The sequence below is a fragment of the Phaenicophaeus curvirostris genome, chromosome 4 (genome assembly GCF_032191515.1).
Source record: "Phaenicophaeus curvirostris isolate KB17595 chromosome 4, BPBGC_Pcur_1.0, whole genome shotgun sequence".
NCBI lineage: Eukaryota > Metazoa > Chordata > Aves > Cuculiformes > Cuculidae > Phaenicophaeus > Phaenicophaeus curvirostris.
In genome coordinates, this window is record NC_091395.1 from 52,731,179 (window position 1) to 52,749,937 (window position 18,759).

At 38.0% G+C, this 18,759-nt stretch overlaps 1 protein-coding gene across 6 annotated transcripts in view; it reads left to right on the plus strand.

The window, feature by feature from the left end:
- ATP8A1 (ATPase phospholipid transporting 8A1) overlaps positions 1–18,759 on the plus strand; it is a 106,797-nt gene that overhangs the window by 42,742 nt on the left and 45,296 nt on the right. For 4 of the 6 annotated variants that reach the window (XM_069856118.1, XM_069856117.1, XM_069856121.1 and 1 more), the window contains 8 exons: positions 995–1,039; positions 5,671–5,743; positions 7,727–7,832; positions 9,077–9,159; positions 9,327–9,376; positions 13,235–13,304; positions 14,326–14,410; positions 18,437–18,576. In XM_069856118.1, coding sequence (XP_069712219.1) covers positions 995–1,039; positions 5,671–5,743; positions 7,727–7,832; positions 9,077–9,159; positions 9,327–9,376; positions 13,235–13,304; positions 14,326–14,410; positions 18,437–18,576 — 652 coding nt within the window. The remainder of the gene's footprint in view (positions 1–994; positions 1,040–5,670; positions 5,744–7,726; positions 7,833–9,076; positions 9,160–9,326; positions 9,377–13,234; positions 13,305–14,325; positions 14,411–18,436; positions 18,577–18,759) is intronic. The other 2 variants (XM_069856119.1, XM_069856120.1) reach the window with 1 other exon arrangement.

Genomic DNA, 18,759 nt, shown 5'->3' on the forward strand with positions numbered 1-18,759 from the left:
GCTTCAGAATTTATGTAGACACCAGCTCTTTAACTAAATAATATTCAGGATTAACAAGAATTTGAATTGCAGTACTGTAGCATGACTCCAAATATCAATGTGGCTATTAAGAAATCTCCCCAAATAAATGCTAACAAAGCGTTTTGCTATTTCTTTGTCAGCAATTGCAGCCAACTCCTTCAACAGAGTTTGTAAAATCCTCAAGCTTCTAATTAATTAGAGCAACAAATAGAGTAGAAGCACCTTCACTGTGAATGCCGGTGTGGTTTATCAGTATGTAAGATGCTGAACCTGGGCCAATCTCGGAGTATTCAGTAGCTATTAATTAGACAGCTCTAGAATGAGGCAGAGATAAGGTAGTGGTTATGAAACTAAATGCTGGGCTTGTGCTAAAGGTGATGATTTGGCTTTTGCGGCTTTATAGTTTGGATCCCTTTAAAATTCCTAATTTTCAGGAGTCTAATGTAGGCTTTTTGTTTTGAAAAAGGACCTCAATCCTTAATGCATTAACCATACTGATGATTTTTGAATTAACATCTGTAATAAATGTAGATTTGTTGATTCGCTGTGGCAAATTTTGTTCGTCAGTATTTTGTGAACTCAGCCAGACAAGCTGCATCAACATGGCTTCAGGCAATTTAAAAGCTACCTTTTGTTTTCTTGAGGAACTGCAATCATGCATATATACTGAAATATAAAGCAAAATTTGTAAAGAGGGCCAATGTCTTTAAATCAGCTGGTGTAAGTTAGTAAGCAGGCAGCTTTCAGTTGAAAAATAAAAAGATTATTTCTAGTTTATGAAACCTGAAGAGAAACATCGTGGTTTTGCAGGATTTTATCATCATCTAGGCACTGGCAAAATACTTGGTTGAAATACCTTTTTTTAGTAATTCAGTTTCATTAATTAACTTCTTTTTATACATGATCCAGTTTTTTAGCCTCTGTGATTATTTTTCCTTTCCCTGTTTCTATTCTTCCCTTACCTCTTATGCAGCCATTGCCCTGAGCCTGAGGATTATAATGTTCCTTCAGATGATTGGTAAGCTCTGAAAGTCATTAAATGATGTGATGATGATATTTGTAGCAGATTCAAACTTAAAACCGGTGAGCAAGATATTTACAAACAGAGCTAAATGTGAGATATTTTACGGAAGTTATTTTAGTTTCAAATTGAAATTTCAAATTGAAATGCAGACCAGCAGAGTCTTACGCAAATGTATGCCATCAGAATTCTTTGGCATTAGGTTGTGTAATCTGGAATAGAATTACTAATAGGATCACTGAAGTATAGTACAGTTATTCTACTGACAGTCCTGTACAATACAGAATTGCTTGTTGGAGAGAAAGCTTTGTGATTTATTAAGGTAGTTGGTATTATGGTAACTGTGGTCACACTGTTCTACTGTAACTTAGTAATAGGTTAGTAATAGTCTCTAGTGTGTTTGGGGAAAAAGTCCATATTTTAAAGTGGAAACTATGCAACAAGTTATTGTTAATATTTTGTTTTAGAATATTAGTGCTATCTAGTTCTTGTTCTGCTAGAGTAGAATTAATAATTTTTTCTTTAGATTAAAAAAAAACAACCAACTGAAGAATCCCCCCAGCTTAGACACAAAAAGTGGTACCCATGCACACCCTAAAATCTTACCTGAATGTCCTCATTTGATGTAGCAATCATGTTTCTTACAAAGATGTACAAGTGTGCTTAACTGCATGATTTCATTAAAATAATACAATGCTTACATGAAATTGAGCATGCTTGCTATAAGATATTTATGAATCATATAATCACAGAATGGTTTAAGTTGTAAGGGACCTTAAAGATCATCTAATTCCAACCCCACTGCCATGGGCAGGGACATGTCCCACTAGATAAGGCCTTGAATACTTCCAGGGGTGGGACATCCACAGCTTCCCTGGGCAACCTGTGCCAGTGCCTCACCACCCTCACTGTGAAGAATTTCTTCCTAATGTCTAGTCTAACTCTTCCCCTCTGCAATTTATAAGCATTCCCCCCCATCCTATCACTACAAGCCTTAGTAAACAGTCCCTCCTCAGCTTTCTTGTAGCCCCTTCAGGTACTGGAAGGTCACTATAAGGTCTTCTTGGAGCCTTCTCTTCACCAAGCTGAACAACCCCAACTCTCTCAGCCTGTTCGTATATGGGAAGTGCTCCAGCCCTTTCATCATTTTTTTAGCCCTCCGCTGGACCTGCTCCAACAGCTCCATATCTTTCTTACGTTGAGGATTCCAGAACTGGACACAATACTCCAGGTGGAGTCTCACAAGAGCAGAATAGATGGGCAAAATCACCTCCCTTGACCTGCTGGCCGCATTTCTTTTGATGTAGTTGATGATAGGGTTGGCCTTCTGGGCTGTGAGCATTCATTGTCAGCTTATGTCATGCTTCTCATCAACTGGAATTCCAAGTCCTTCTCTGCAGGGCTGCTCTCAATCACATCATCCTCCATCCTGTACTGAAACTGTAAATTGCCCCAACACAGGTGTAGGACCTTTCATTTGGCTTTGTTGGACCTCATGAGGTTCGCACAGACCCACTTCTCCAGCTTGTCCCAGTCCCTCTAGATGACGTCCCATTCTTCCGGTGTGGCAACTGCACCACTCAGCTTGGTGTCACCTGCGAACTTGCTGTGGGTGCACTCAACCTCACTGTGTCATCAATGAAGATATTAAACAGCACTGGTCCCAGTACAGACCCCTGAGGGGCACGACTTGTTATGGATCTCCATCTGGACATTGATCCCTTTACCACTACTCTGAATATGACCATCCAACCAATTTCTTATCCACCAGACAGTTCACTGATCAAATCCATATCTCTTCTACTTAAAGAGAAGGATGTTGTGGGGGGCGATGTCAAAGGCTTTACATAAGTCCAGATAGATTACATATGCTGGTTTTCCTAGATCCACTGATGTGGTCACCCCCTCATAGAAAGCCACTAGGTTGGTCAGGCAGGACTTGCCCTTGGTGAAACTATGCTGGCTGTCTTGAATTGTCTTTCTATCCTCCATGAGCTTCAGCACAGCTTCTAGGAGGATCTGTTCCCTGATCTTCCCAGGCACAGAAGTGAGGCTGACAGGCCAGTAGTTCCCAGGGTCATCTTTTGTACCCTGTTTAAAAATGGGGGCAGTGTTGCCCTTTTTCAAGTCACCAGAGACTTATGACTGGTATGACTTTTCAAATATCATGGAGAGTGGCTTGGCAACCACATCAGCCAATTCCCTCATGACATCAGGTCCCATAAACTTAGATATGTTCAGGTTCCTCAGGTGGTCACAAACCTGATCCTTCCCTACAGTGGGAGGGGCCTTACCCCCCTGCTGCCCATCTTGTCCATTGACCCAGAAGGGGTGAGGAGAGCGGTTGTCGGTGCAGACTGAGGCAAAAAATTAGTTGAGTACCTCAGCCTTCTCATCTACAAAATTGTAGAATAGTCTTAACTTCCCTTGCCAAGTTCAACAGTAGCAGCACCTTGGCCTTCCCGACCCCATCCCTACATAACCCGGCAGCGTCCCTGTACTCTGCCCAGGTTCCCTGTCCCTGCTTGCACTGCCTGTGCAGTTCCTTCTTGCTCTTCAGTTTGACCTGCAGGTCTCAACTTAGCCATGTTGGTCTCTTCCCTTCCCTTCCTGATTTCCTACATTTGGGGACTAAGTGCTCTTGTGCTTCATGGAAGGAATCTTTAAATATTTGCCAGCTCAGGTCTGCTCCCTTGTCCCTGAGGACCATATCCCAGGGAGTCCTACTGACTAATTCCTTGAAGAGCTGGAAGCCTGCTTTCCTGAAATTTAGGGTCCTGACTATACTCCTCTCCTGTCTGTATCCCTCTGGACCTTGAACTCCACCAGTGCACAATCGCTGCAGCCCAGGCTCCCTCCAATCTTGATGTCACTGATGAGCTGTCTTGTTTTGGTGACCATCAGGTCCAGTATTGCATCCCCTCGGGTGGGGATCTCTATTAACTGGGTTAAGAAATTATCTTTGATGCACTCTAGGAGTCTCCTGGATTGCCTAAAGCTTGCCCTGCTACTTTTCCAGCATGTGTCGGGGTGGTTAAAGTCCCTCAGTAGGATATGGGCTTGCTAGTGTGAAGCTTCCTGTAGCTGGAGGAAGAAGACTTCATTGGTAGGCTCTGCTTGATCGGGTCACCTGTAGTGTAGACCAACCACAAGGTTCCTTTTGCAGCCTAGGTGTTTATTCTGACCCACAAGCTTTCAACCTGTTCATCGCTACTCTTCAAGGACAGCTCTTCACACGCTATCAAGGCAATGCCTCTACTCCTTCCTGGTCTGTCCCTTCTGAACAGCCTGTAGCCATTGATAGCCACACTCCAGTCATGGGATTCATGCCATTTTTATGTTAGAAAGAATTGTTTTCCAGTATGACACAATATATACCTGCAAATATTTTTCCTTTCTTTCAGCACCAAGAATATAGAAAATATCTTGAAGTCTTTCTGTCAGAAAGCTTTAAGCAAACAAAGCTTAAACATTAGACTGTAAACAAATTTAATGTATTTTAAGTTGTTAACATTTTGTACTTCAAGGTTTGTTTGTTTTCTTTGCCTTATGAAAAAAAGATCTTGGTGCATCAGGATGTTACGAATTTCTCACTTTAATAGTAGTTTTTTAGAAAAAGCAGCACTTGAGTGGTTGTATAAAGAAGGTATTGCCATTTTATATTCCTTCATGGTAGTGCAGGACTAAACCATATTGCTTTTGGTTTTCATAGAGAATCTTTAGACTCCTTTTGATGTGTGTATGCATCCTTCAGCTTAAATTGCCAACTGTGTTCATTTTCTTCTAAGATTATGTGAGCCAAGACAAGATCCAAAGTAAATGAGAAAAACTTTCCTCCAACTATGTTAACTTTTCAGTACTGTTTTTATTTCACTGAGATTCAAGCTTAGCTAGTCTTAATACTCAACAGTCTGCTGTAGTAACATGTCTTCATAGAAGTATCTATGTTGTTGAGCTCTCAGCTTCAGCCAGATTTGTGCAATCCGAGAGACTTCAATTAATGTACGACTTCATGTCTTCAGAACCGCTTCACCTTGCGTCTGTGTAGTCTCTTCCTATTTTACCATTGTTGCTGTGTCTTCTTTGTATATTGGTATACTAGGTTCCTTTTTGGTCATGAGTAATAGAAATCAAACCATCTCCATGCAGACCTCCAGGGTTTCTAGACCCCATTTGCTTACCCCTTTCAAATACTGAACTTTCCTCTCTGCAAAAACTTAGAAAACGATTCCCTAACTCCTAATTTCTCAAAGAAACTTGATCCCTTTGGGCATATCTTGTTTTGAGTCTCCTCAACAATCTCATTCTAGAGATCAGAAAGCAAGAAGCCACAGTCTTACATTGTAGATTCATTTTTTGTTTCATCCTGCATTACACGAAGTCATCAGAAACACTTCCCTGGATTTAAGTGTATTTATATAAATCAAGGCATCTTAAAGTTAGATTGGCTTTGGAGATACGAAACAAGTACATTTTCACTTCATTTTCTCACCTTATGTGATTGCAGCCACTACTGTAACAGTTACAAAACAAAATTTGTTTTTGACCTAACCACAGCGATGTGGATGATTTGTATATGAATTGTTAAGAATAAGCTAATGATCTTTTTTCCACTTAATTATTTCTAGGCAGGGCTCACAAAATGGAGAAGAAAAAACATTTAGTGACTCATCGTTACTGGAGAATCTCCAAAGCAATCATGTAAGTTATATAGAAAAAATTACCATTGATTTGTGAAATCAAGCTGTTGCTTTCAGTAAGTTAAAAGATGGTGTGGTTTGAGGGAAAATAAATAAATCACATACTTACATAAAATCAGTATACCCTCGTGAATGCATTTATAATTGTTGCTGATACTTGTTAATTAGATCCAGCCCTTTTTTTTTTTTTAAATGTTGTATGATTCGGGTGTTATGAGTCTGAAGTATATTAGTCTTATGTTCTACATTCTGTGAGTGTTTAAAAATAAGTTATGCTCTTCATATGATGTCATGACATCCATCAAAGCTTTCAGGATTAGTCATATTAACTTACTGTCCTGGTATGACTTAGTATTTCTGCACCCAGACTTAGACATAACAGTCAGGAGTTAACCATATACATTGTTCATATCTACATACCTCTGTGAAGCTAGATCATCAGTTCAGATGATGAAATAAATCAGGCATTCTAGAAGCTGGCATTTGCCCCAAAGAGACAAAATATTTCACAGAAAGTTAATGGCTTAGTTTATGATTTGCCTAAGAAACAGTACTGTCATCACCACTTGTCTGCTTGTCATTTGTACAAGAAAAGTGTAAATAAATTACTGTCTTCTTTTCCTTAAATTTTGTCTTCCCAATGGGATAGGTTCAGGGCAACTGGCAGCCACTAAAGCATTTTGCTCCTACAAATGAGGCAACCTTAAGTGTTACAAACATGAGTGCATCTCTGAAACATATCTAAAGCAGAGGGAACTCCCATACTTTCTTGTGCAGTCCATTTTCTGTTCTAGGAAGATGCATCATCGTGTTACCGCTGTTGTGTAGAAAATCCTTGGTTGAATCTTGAAAATTTTCTGGTAGATTTGTAGTATTAAGTGTATGTAATACGAGCATACAAGCTATAAAAATGCATTTTTATACATCTTAAAGTTAAAAATGCAGGCATATGTTCAAAGAGAGGTTGCACCACTGTATGTTAAATGTGTTCTGAAGTGCTTTGGAAAAGAATCTGTAATTCAGCCTTCTGAATGCATCTTAGAGATCAAGGTGGCTCAGTGGAGCAGGACAGGAGCCAGTTCCCATTAGTGCTTCTGCACTGTGGAATTAAGTTGGGTTTTCAGAGTTTATTTTATTTTACAGAATAATCGTAATGCTAACTTCATTGTTCACATTCTTAGTATTCTGCTAATCTGCAAAACTACTAATATGCTACAAAAAAACATCAGTTGAGGTGGTAACTGCTTTGAACTTATTTAGGGGGTGTACTGGGGTTTCTTTTCAACAACAATTTAGGGGCCAGTTCATTTTTTTTGCAAATTTCAGCTGTGCTAAGGTTTTTAGCTGTATTTGTCAAGAACAATCAAATGGTTTGCATATGTACACTCTTTTCCCCTCCTTTGGCTAAATAATTCAAATTTTTTCAGCTGTGTAGACTCTGAAGTGTCTGAGACATTCCCAGAGTGTCTTTCTTTAAAAGTTGTCTGCCTCACATTGCAGTATTTTCCACATGATTCTGGGGTTCAGTTGCTACATCTTCCTACAGGTTCTTAGAAGTATTGTCAAATACAGTTTAAAAAAAAAAGTAATGTAAAAGGGAATATTTTTAGTAAAAAAGACAGCATCCAAAGAGGCTTCAGTGAGTAAAGTAGAATTTTTTCCAGTACAGCATTCCAACTTACCTTTGCTATAAATTGCCTCTTCCAATTATTCTATGTTTTAGTTATCTACTTTTGATTGTTAGATAGCAAATGCTAGCTGTTTAGCCTGAATCAAAGTACAGCACCAAGAAGTTATTCTGCATGCTGGAATTTAGTGTACAGATAATGTCTGTTTTGTTTAGTCACTTAGAGTTTTTAAAGAAGAGAAAAGATCGTCCGTTAATTTTTTCTTGACTATTATTTGTCTATATCTATTACACATTCCAATTAGTTATTGCTTAAATGATTAATCACACTCTGACATCTCCTTTTTATTTTTTTAGCCAACTGCACCTATAATATGTGAGTTTTTGACAATGATGGCAGTGTGTCATACAGCAGTTCCAGAAAGAGAAGGTGATAAAATTATATATCAAGCAGCATCCCCAGGTGAGACTTGGATAACTGAGTGATCATATGGTAAATTGTTCTATGAACCCAACAAGCAAATTTTATTTGAAGTGAGTTTTTGAAGTGTCTTCCAAAATTAAGAAAGGAAACATATCCCTCAGGAAAAAAAAAATGTCAGCTAAAATCAAGTTTATCAAAAAAGGATTTAGACTTCTCTAATTTGCATTAAAAATACGTATGAGTGCCGTGCGGATTATGTAAGGACAAAGGGTGTTTGTCCATAGCAGCACTTCTAAGGTGTTATCAGATTGCTGTGGACATCTGAAGGAAGTGTCCAAATGCACATAGAAATCAAACCAGGAGACAGATTGATGCCTTTATTTGTGAACCTATTCTGTACTTGGTAACTGTGGTATTGATTTACAACAAAGACTGTGTTTGTAATAAAAAATGAAAAATAAATGGTTTTTGTAGGATAAAAGTTGTGGTAAGTTCTGCTAGAAAGCAAAAAAAGGTTATAGTGCACGTGGTCTGGTTCAAGCCTCCTGTGGTTCACAGGCAGTTTTTAATTCAGGAAATGATTAAGCAAGGCAAAATGATTAAAATATGCTTAGCTATGCTGGACTCATATATTATAAAAAGTTACAACAGGATAAATAACATGAAGCACAGAGTCTCCAACCTTCATCTTCCCTGTCTGTCCCAGCTTTTAGGTGACTGTCTCTCTAAATTCTGTCCTTCACCAACTGGAAGACAAGGGCAGAGGTAGGGCCATAAATAAAGCTAACTGGGCCGTGGCAGTGTTTTATTAGGTGTTGCAAGCAAATTCCGTTCTGACATGCTGAGCCATTTGGAGAGAACTGATGCCTTTGGGAGACTGGGTTGCCACTTGAAATGTTTCTTCAATGTAGGCATTGAAATGATCTATTATTTACAGGAATGACTTATCCTTTTCTCTTCTAAAACAGAACTTATAGAAAAAGAAAAGAAATGTACCTTGTCCAGTGCCCCACTGTAGAAGATGTTTGCGTAGGTGCTTTGAAGAGGATGTTCTCATTATTGAGCTGAGAAGCATGTTCCAATGGGGGATTATTTGTTCTGAACTGTAAATTAATTTCATCAGTTTGAACAGGAGAAATAGAGGTCATTCCAGCACTACATCTAATCTTGAAAATCTATAAGGGTAAAAGGAAGTCAAAAGTAGAAAAACTTGGACTGTGTCTTTTATGTCATGGAGTAAACTAACAGTTTTCTGGTATATCTGCAAAATTGTCTTGTTGCAGATGAAGGAGCATTGGTCAGAGCAGCCAGGCATCTTCATTTTGTATTCACTGGAAGGACACCTGACTCAGTAATCATAGAATCAGTAAGTACGTTGGTGTAAAGTTATGAGTTGCTATATTTACTCTGTTGTATTAAATAATTTCTGAATAACACCATCATGGTACGTAACTATTGAGATGTTGTTTCATTGGTTTTCATTCTTTTGCTTGAGAGTTTGTGCATTAATTCTCCCCCTTTTTAATTCTTCAGTTGGGACAGGAAGAGAGATATGAACTACTAAACGTCCTGGAATTTACAAGGTAAAAGGCAGGTTATGCACAGTGTCTTTTTGTGAAAATGCTTTAGGAATTTCTTTTATGGGTAAAAACATTTGCATTTTTGTATTTCTACAGGCAAAGTATGCAGGTATGGATTTTATCTCTGTAATATGCGATCATACTACAGTAGTGTGCACGATGAAGGGTTTATTATAAAACATTTTCAGAGGCATACATTTTTTCCTGTTTCCCTGTTTTTCCTGTTTTCCTATTTTTCACTTTTGCTTCTGCACAAAGACTAAAAAAACCTTTATCGCAGAAGTTTAAAAAAATATGTGAAAAGCAGTATAGGAAAATGCTTAAACTTTTAGATGTGTTTCTGAAAGCCCTGGCACCATGTAATTTATTAAAAAAAATATATTTGGGGGCAGGGGTAAGATTCAAGTAATTGTTGACTTGCGTTTGCCTTGACTAATAGAATGAAATTTTGCATTTGACCTTAAATATACTTACGTAATAATTGCTTGTTTAAATACTCTAGGCTGAAACACATTGTCTTCAGAGCAGCATCAGCAGAGCACTGGCTAGTTAGTTTTCTTGTAAGCTGAGTTTATCACATGCTTTGCTTTCAGTAAAAAAATTCTGTCAAAGACATTGGAATTATGAATCATAGAATCATAGAATAACCAGGTTGGAAGAGACCCACCGGATCATCGAGTCCAACTGTTCCTATCAAACACTAAACCATGCCCCTTAGCACCTCGTCCACCTGTGCCTTAAACACCTCCAGGGAAGGTGAATCAACCACCTCCCTGGGTAGCCTGTTCCAGTGCCCACTGACCCTTTCTGTGACGAATTTTTCCTAATGTCCAGCCTGAACCTCCCCTGGCGGAGCTTGAGGCCATTCCCTCTTGTCCTGTCCCCTGTCACTTGGGAGAAGAGGCCAGCACCCTCCTCTCTACAGGTAGTTGTAGAGAGCAATGAGGTCTCCCTTCAGCCTCCTCTTCTCCAGGCTAAACAACCCCAGCTCTCTCAGCCGCTCCTCATAAGGCCTGTTCTCCAGCCCCCTCACCAGCTTTGTTGCTCTTCTCTGGACTCGTTCCAGAGCCTCAACATCCTTCTTGTGGTGAGGGGCCCAGAACTGAACACAGGATTCGAGCAGCGGTCTCACCAGTGCTGAGTACAGAGGGAGAATAACCTCCCTGGACTTGCTGGTCACATTGTTTCTGATCCAAGCCAAGATGCCATTGGCCTTCTTGGCCACCTGGGCACACTGCTGGCTCATGTTCAGTCGCTGTCAACCAACACCCCCAGGTCCCTCTCCTCCAGGCAGCTTTCTAGACAGACTTCTCCTAGTCTGTAGCACTGCACAGGGTTGTTGTGCCCCAAGTGCAGGACCCAGCATTTGTCCTTGTTAAACCTCATGCCATTGGTCTCAGCCCAGCGGTCCAGCCTGTTCAGATCCCTTTGCAGAGCCTCCCGACCCTCCAGCAGATCGACACTTCCACCCAGCTTAGTGTCGTCCGCAAACTTGCTAAGGGTGCACTCGATGCCTTCATTCAGGTCATTGATAAAGACATTGAACAGGGCTGGACCCAGCACTGAGCCCTGGGGAAGATACTAATAAGAAATCTGGATGCATTTTCGATTGTTACGTAGATCTTTTTAAAGTGCATCCATGTATGCTGTGTGAGTTCTAAGTGTTCACATGGGCCCATTGCTTACTTTGGCACAGGATAGGGAAGGGATTTGTATGTAGAAGCTCTTTTTTTCATAGAGTGATTACTTGTAATTGTGCCTGCGGAAAGCGATCATTGTTTTCCTTCCTGTCCTATTAATGTTTCCCTTGGGCTCAGCTAAAGAAGCAAAAAGATTCAAAATTAAAAATCCAAGGCAGTACTAGAGAGGCAGGCTGAAGATGAATAGGTTGGGTGAAATGATAAATAATTACCTACAGTTATAATAATAGCAAAAATAATGAAACATAAAAATCACTAGAGTAAAAAAAAATAATGTGACAAAGTAATTTTTAGGTGTTTGAATGTCTTTTAATGACCGCTTGCAATTAATGTTGATTTTACATATTGTGGAGGACATACTTGAAAATTCTCTGATTTATGACATGGATTCATTTTTCTGTATGCACTTCTTTCACTTTCTGCTCTGGAAAGCTGGCAGGTACATAGCACAAAGTGTATAGTTGTTCTTTTGACATCTGTGGAAGTTTATACTGAATTCATGGAGTAGCAGTGAAGGGTTCTTACATTGATTTTGGTTTGATCTTTGTCTTAATTGTATAGATCTTTTTAAACTTCTGTGTCAGCCCCAAATTGTAATTTAAACATTATACTCTATGGAGAAAAGATAATTCCTTGTAAGTCTTAACCTTTGGAGGTTTAAGTTTTTTGGTGGACACCAATCAGACAACATTATTAAGCATTCTGTATTTATAGTAGTTATGTTCTTATTCTGCAGTATTTAGCTTTGCTTGGAACTGGTCTGTTGGAAGCACTAGAGGTCACCCTTGTTCTACAGCAAGAGATATTTTGGCTCCAAAACAACAACATCTGTATGGGTAGGAGCATGTACCTTCAGAGAAGTAATATGTAGCAATTAAGCTATTGAGTTAAGAGTTTCCAGGTATTCCAAGTTTCCCCAGAAAAAAAAATGCAAACTAATTCTTTGCCACTTTTCAGTACAAGCCAGATAAGATTCTTCTGCAAGTAGAGTACAACAATGTCAGCATTTGGTAGGGCAGTCTTTCAGAGAAATATGTTGCGGAAGTAAATGTGTAGGAATGCTTGGTAGGATTGTCTTTTATGGTATTCTCTTTTTACGGTGTTCATTGCTGCACCTGTGAAAAAAGTAGTTGACTTCTTTGATATGCTAATCATACTTTGTTCATAGCAAGGAAAGTAGCTCAGTCTGACAGCTGAGCATACTGAAAGCAACTGATAATCATCTGACAGTTATTCATAAAATCCAGTGCTAATCTCTGTTGACAAATAGTTTCTTGGTAACTTGTTCCTGGGTATAGAATGCCTCCAGTAGATACTCTGCTCTGATGCCACAACTGCTGTGGTACCTCAAGCTCAAGTGGTTCAGAGCCTGTGCTGTTCAGGGCTCCCCATACTGTCATGGGAGGGATTGTTCAGGGTTGTGCCGATACTTGTATTCTGTCACCTGGAACTGTAACAAGTAGAAAAAACACAGCTGTCTCTTGCAAATCAAAACTAACTCTGAAGGTATGTGTCTGTTGGACAGGTGGAAGCAAGGCACCATGTCAGTTATGGACACAGAAGCACAGAATGTCTTATGCTTCCTGTCATCCCTGTGCTTATTGCATACACTGTCTTTTCCCCTGGACCAGTTGCAGAGATGTACATGATTTTGAGTGTGTAATTCTGTGTTTCAGTAAGAATAAGCTATGTCCACAATCAGTGCACAAACTGCATAGTTGAATGAAACTGTGGCTTGACAATAATAGGATTGCAACACAGTACAGCACAGTGTACAAGAGACTCTGGCTGGAAAGGAAGAAAAAGCTCAAATGATACATGATGCACTACCTCTTCATCATATTGGCCATAAGTGCTTTGTGCTTTAAGTTGCTCTTTTATGATCAGTAGACCATATTCAGGTGAAGGTGAGGATTCTCAAGTTTCTTTTTACGAGAAGAAGGCCTACAGAGGTATGCACAGAAAAACAGCACTCACTCTAATTATTAGACAGGAAAACTGTTTTTCCATCCCAGTCATCTGAGAACATAACTCGGAATAGATAGTCCTTACTGCTTTTCCCTTGTCTTACATAAGATACCTATTGACATTCTTAGGTAAGATGTTGGTAAATATTTATATTTGTGAACCACCTTACATAGGGCATTTATTTCTCTTTCAGCGCTAGGAAGAGAATGTCAGTGATAGTTCGCACACCATCCGGAAAGTTAAGACTCTACTGCAAAGGAGCTGTAAGTTTTATTGTGTTTTCACTGTGTCAAGAAACTTACGCTACCAATACAAAAGCAAAAGCCAAAACACTGAAAATGTGGGGAAAGGAATGTTGCTGCTTTTTTCAATTTACATCATTTTACTGTGTAGCTGTTCAATGTGATGAACTGCTGAATGTGGTTTTTTACTAACTGCCTATGAAGGTATGATAGACCTGTTCATACATTTTTTTGAACTGGATTAATACCTTTAGGGTTCCTATTGTTTGCTTCCTCCTTACTTCAAGAAGATGAATGAACGTATGGATTAATATACAAGTTACTTGCTGGAGTAGCTGAGCATTAATCACTAGATAGAAATAGTAACCTAGCCTAAGTGACTAGATGGGAATTTTAACTTCCATTGATGTTATGCTAAAAGTAAATTTTCCTGAAAACAGCATCTCCAGAAAGATATCTTGATCACAATGTATCTAGGAATTACAGAGTTCTTGTTCTGTATCTTAAGTCAAGTTTGAGGGAGAGGGGGATGTAAATCCAGTTCCTGAATAGTTTTAAAAAGATAAAGTTGATTGAATATAAATATCTGTTCTTTATCTTCTCAAGTGGAAAGAAGAAGCTGTTTTTAATATTCTGTAGATCAACCTGGCCTCAAAAACTTGAGAATGGCAGTTATGAAACACTAATTTTACTTGATGGGCTTAATATTAAAGAGAAAGACAGTATTTTAAGAGATCAGAAGAATTCATGTGGCAAGCCAAAGGAATATGCAACACTTCTCAAAATTGAGGGAAATAACAGCAAAAAATGTAGGAGAGAAAAACTGCATCATAGCAGAATTTGTAAATTTAAAGAATGTGAGGATTTGAAATGTCCATTTCTCCTTCTTCTGAAATAAAATTCTTCTATTCTTTTCTAATGTTGAAATAAATTAATACAGTGCTGTGTAGTTTTCTGCACTTTTCTTACATGATTTGTATTGTCTACACAAAAACTCATTTTTCTATTAAATTGTTCTGAGTTCTTTTTATTTGTTTTATAGGATACTGTAATTTATGAACGTCTTGCTGAAACTTCAAAATACAAAGAAATCACCTTAAAACATCTAGAGCAGTTTGCTACAGAAGGTAGGTGATATTATTTATTATAAAACTAAATATGAAATTCAGTTAGTGTTCAACTTTTTAGTTTTGCAGTTTTATATTGCTGTAATGCTTTATTCACATTACCTTTTGAAAATTATGTTTTAGTAATGCCTGCTAGAAAAGATACTTCTCTTCTGGAGAAGTTTCAGTATTAAGCTCATGCTTGAAGAAAAAAGAAAAAAACACAACATCAAAAAAACCTGACACAGTACACAACGGAGGCTTTTAAATAAAATGTTTTTCCAAACTGTAAACAGATTGCACATTGTTTGTTTCTGTGAAGATCTCACTTCCTGCAATCACTTTCATGTCCCACACACAATGAAGCTGTAGAGATGGCCCACAGGAAGAAGCAGCCAAAGTGAAGATGCTTGGAAGTGACTAGTGTAGTGCTTTTATGATAGCTTTATGCTATATTATTTCTATCACCAGTGACAACAAGGGGAATTGTGAGCACTAGCTTTCTATTTGGTGTGTTTTGGTATCTCTGCTGTTTTAACAATGACTCTTACAAAGCAGTTGATGATGGTGAGAAACTTCTTCATAAAGTAGGAATAGTAAATAAAATTTAAAAGACTGAGAAATTAAGGGGATCAATACAAACAGTCTGTTAGTTCCTTAATAATAGTGGATTCCACAGTATAGATGTGAGCAGGAAAGCAGTCTGTAGAAAGGTTACTGCTTTCATTAAGTTCTTACAGCACACTTCCTAGATTTTCTGTGTCGTTTCCCCTTTCTGGTGTCTTAGTAAAGGATTATAGAGTTGTAATGTCAAATATCACAGCATTTTAATTTTTTGATGATTTGTGAGAGAATAGGTGGAAGCAGAATTATAATAGCTATGGGAATCTGATCTGCAATGTTTTTACCCCTTCTTTGTTTTTAATACACTGTTACTAGAATATTAAAATTCTTTAATGTGTCTTGAGAAATAAGCTTCTACTGGAAAGCAAACTTTATTAAAATATTTTCCTTCTAAAATAAAATCCTTACCTTTTGATAACTGATGGCTTGGCCAAATCTTCTTATATTAGGAAAGATCCTTTTTCAATCTGTTACACGTATGACTTCTCTAATTTTCTCTTTTGGTTTATAATGCAATTTAGCATTTTCATTAGTATTTATAATCAGCACCTTCAATCTCTTGATTCTATCAGGGACAGCAGAAGCAAGCCAAGATATTTTTCTTCTGTTAGTTTTCCTTGTCAGGTTCTCTGCACTTAGCCTCAAGTGACTTTGAGTATCAAAGTTATAATAAGTTACACAATAAAGTAGAAAGCAGAACTAAAACTAAACAAATGTGATTGATGGTACAACATGAAGCTTCAGGTGCACCCTTTGAGCTCATGAATCTAGTTGTATGAGCCAATTGAGCAGTTTGGGTTTTTATAAAAGCCTAACCAGGATCAGTCAAAAAAGATACTTAGATGTCAAGTTAATTTGGGTTATTAGTCTATATATGTGGTTACAGAAAAAGTGAAAAGGGTCTGCTGTCCTGTGTGAACTGCAAGGAAACCTTCAATCCAGTTCATAATTACTGTTCTCATTAAATCAGTGGTACAGCTGATACTATTTTTGCCTAAGGAGTCAGGTTGAACCAAATGAATCAACATAAAAAGTTAAAAAATCTACCCATCTTTAGAACCACTGTACATACGTATTAGTGTTAACCAGTTTGTTCAAGTACTTTTTGTACCCTTCTTTTCAACAGATGAAAAGATTTACTGTTCAGAAGCGTGAATTGCTAACCTTTCAAAAGCATATAATTCAATCTTTAAAAAAATAAAAAATAAGTACGTCTTTCTCTGGAATCGATTAAAGAAATTTGTATTTATTTTTGCATCAGATTTAAATTGCAGCTGATGACGTTGCAAAGTTTCTCATATGTATCCTTTCATGTGGCAGTACAGTATGTCCTTGGCATTTGCTGCATGCTCTTGGTGTGTTGTTCAAAAATGAAGTGGTTAGCATGGCTGGCACTTACATTTAAGCATTTATTAAGCTTGAGTGTTAATGCCTGCTTGGATAAATACAGAAAGTGGGTAATTTTCCTATGTTTTTGTTCCAGTCTCTTAAGAAACAGATTTAATAATATTTTGTTTTCCACTAAACTTTTTTTTAATTAAGAATAGAAGAAATAATTAGGCTCTAATTTAAAAAGAGAAAGCAAATGCTTAAATCTTGTTTGCTTGTATCCCCAATTTCTTTTCTTCGTTCTATCATCTGCAAGAAACACTTTGAAAGAATTGTAGAAATGATATTTCTACTAGTCAGTCATAAATTCCTTTCTTCCCACTCACTTCATATTTATCTTTTGGGCTTTGCTAGCATATTCTTATTACACATTGGGAAGAAAAAGAAACCTAGTTGCTTTGTTAATCTTGAATTAGTTCTTTAGGTCTAGATGGTGAGAAGCTGAGTTCCTAATGCTGTTCACTTGTCCAGATATTAGGATTGCATGTGGTTTTCATCATGAAGAGGTTAAACTACTTTCCTACATCTAAGACGTGTATATTATTTCATGCCCAGCCTCTTGGTCATTTCAAAATTGCTGCTGGTGCTGAGCTGTAGACAACAAAAACCTGTAAAGATTGCATTTCGCCATCTTTGGTTGTGGTGCTCCTAGAAGACAGACCAAAAGCGCACTGGCTCCTGCATATCCTAAATCTGACTGCAAATTTGGCGTGATAAGACATTATTTGGCTAGAGCAGTACTCTTCTCAGTACATAGCAGTTATGCCAATTTCATGTTCTGTAAGTCTAAGATTCTCATAACATGAAAATGAATTGTTAGGAAATTCACACCTAGTTACTTAATTGAATGTAGATATGTGTTGTTAGGAAACAGAAGTTTCTTGTAATCTTGCAGTCTCAGATTCTGACTGTAGTGCTCAATTCAGGTTTCTGCTGAAGGAAAAAAACTATTAAGTAAAAACAGCTCCTAATGTTGTGTGTGCACATAGAATCATAGAATGATTTGGGTTGGAAGATTCTCCTGGTGGGGTCTCATGAGAGCAGAGTAAAGGGGCAGAATCACCTCCCTCCACCTGCTGGCCACGCTTCTTTTGATGCAGCCCAGGATATGGTTGGCCTACTGGGCTACAAGCTCCCGTTGAGCTTCTCATCAACCAGCACCTCCAAGTCCTTCTCGGCAGGGCTGCTCTCAAATCACGTCATAACCCAGTCTGTACTGAAACTACAGATTACCGTGACCCAGGTGTAGGACCTTGGACTTTGCCTTGCTGAACCTCATGAGGTTCACAGGGCCCTGCTTCTCCAGCTTGTCTAGATCCCTTTGGATGACATCCTGTTCTTCTGGTGTGACAACTGCACCACTCAGCCAACTTACTCACTCAATCATTTTATTTAAAAATTTAGAAAGCTGAAAAAACATGTGTGATGGCAAAATCAAATCTGAACCATTTCAAAGCCAACTTCTAGATGGTAAATTTCAAACTTCAGCTGTGAATTTATTAAGGATATTGAGAAGGGATGAAGATGAGGGAAGTTGTCACAGTATGCAGATATACTTTATTACTTTCCAGCACAGTGATATTTAGGTTTATAAAATTTTTATTCAGTAATATAATTCAATATTAGATTTTTCAGAACATTAAAACTATAATGTCTATACCTTTTCAGCAAATGTAAGTTCAGATTGTTTCATGTTTTGTTGACAGTTTAAGCTAAGTCATATATTGTGTAAAATTTCATTATTTTTTCCTGTGAAGTACATCACCTGTATTACACTCAGCTGCCTTGAAAGACTTAATTTGTTGAATAAATTGCTATTTACTTTACTTTTATTTACTTTTTTTTTTGCTGTTCACTTTTACTTTAGATATATTTTTTAAAGTTCTACAAGACATGCATCAGTAAGTTGAGAATCAGCATAAGCATACATAAAATACAGAATAAATTCAACTTTTAGTTGTTACTCATTGCAGGCATATCATTGAAGGGACCAGCATGTACTGAATTCTCTATATCTAACTGCTTTCTCTTTAGGCTTAAGAACTCTGTGTTTTGCTGTGGCTGAGATTTCAGAAGGTGATTATCAAGAGTGGTTAGATGTCTATCACCGTGCTTCTACAGCTATACAAAACAGAGTACTCAAACTTGAGGAGAGCTATGAACTAATTGAAAAAGTATGTGTAGCTTACCGTTGATTTTTTGGCGCGGGGTGGGAGGAGTGGCAACAAGGAGAGTATCTTTTTCTAATTAATAGCCTCGCTTTCTCTGCCATGAAATCTGGATTGTTATTGTGACAGAAAAAAATCTAGTAATGTACTTACAGACGTGTCCTGTAGTCCTTGTAGTTCACGTATTAA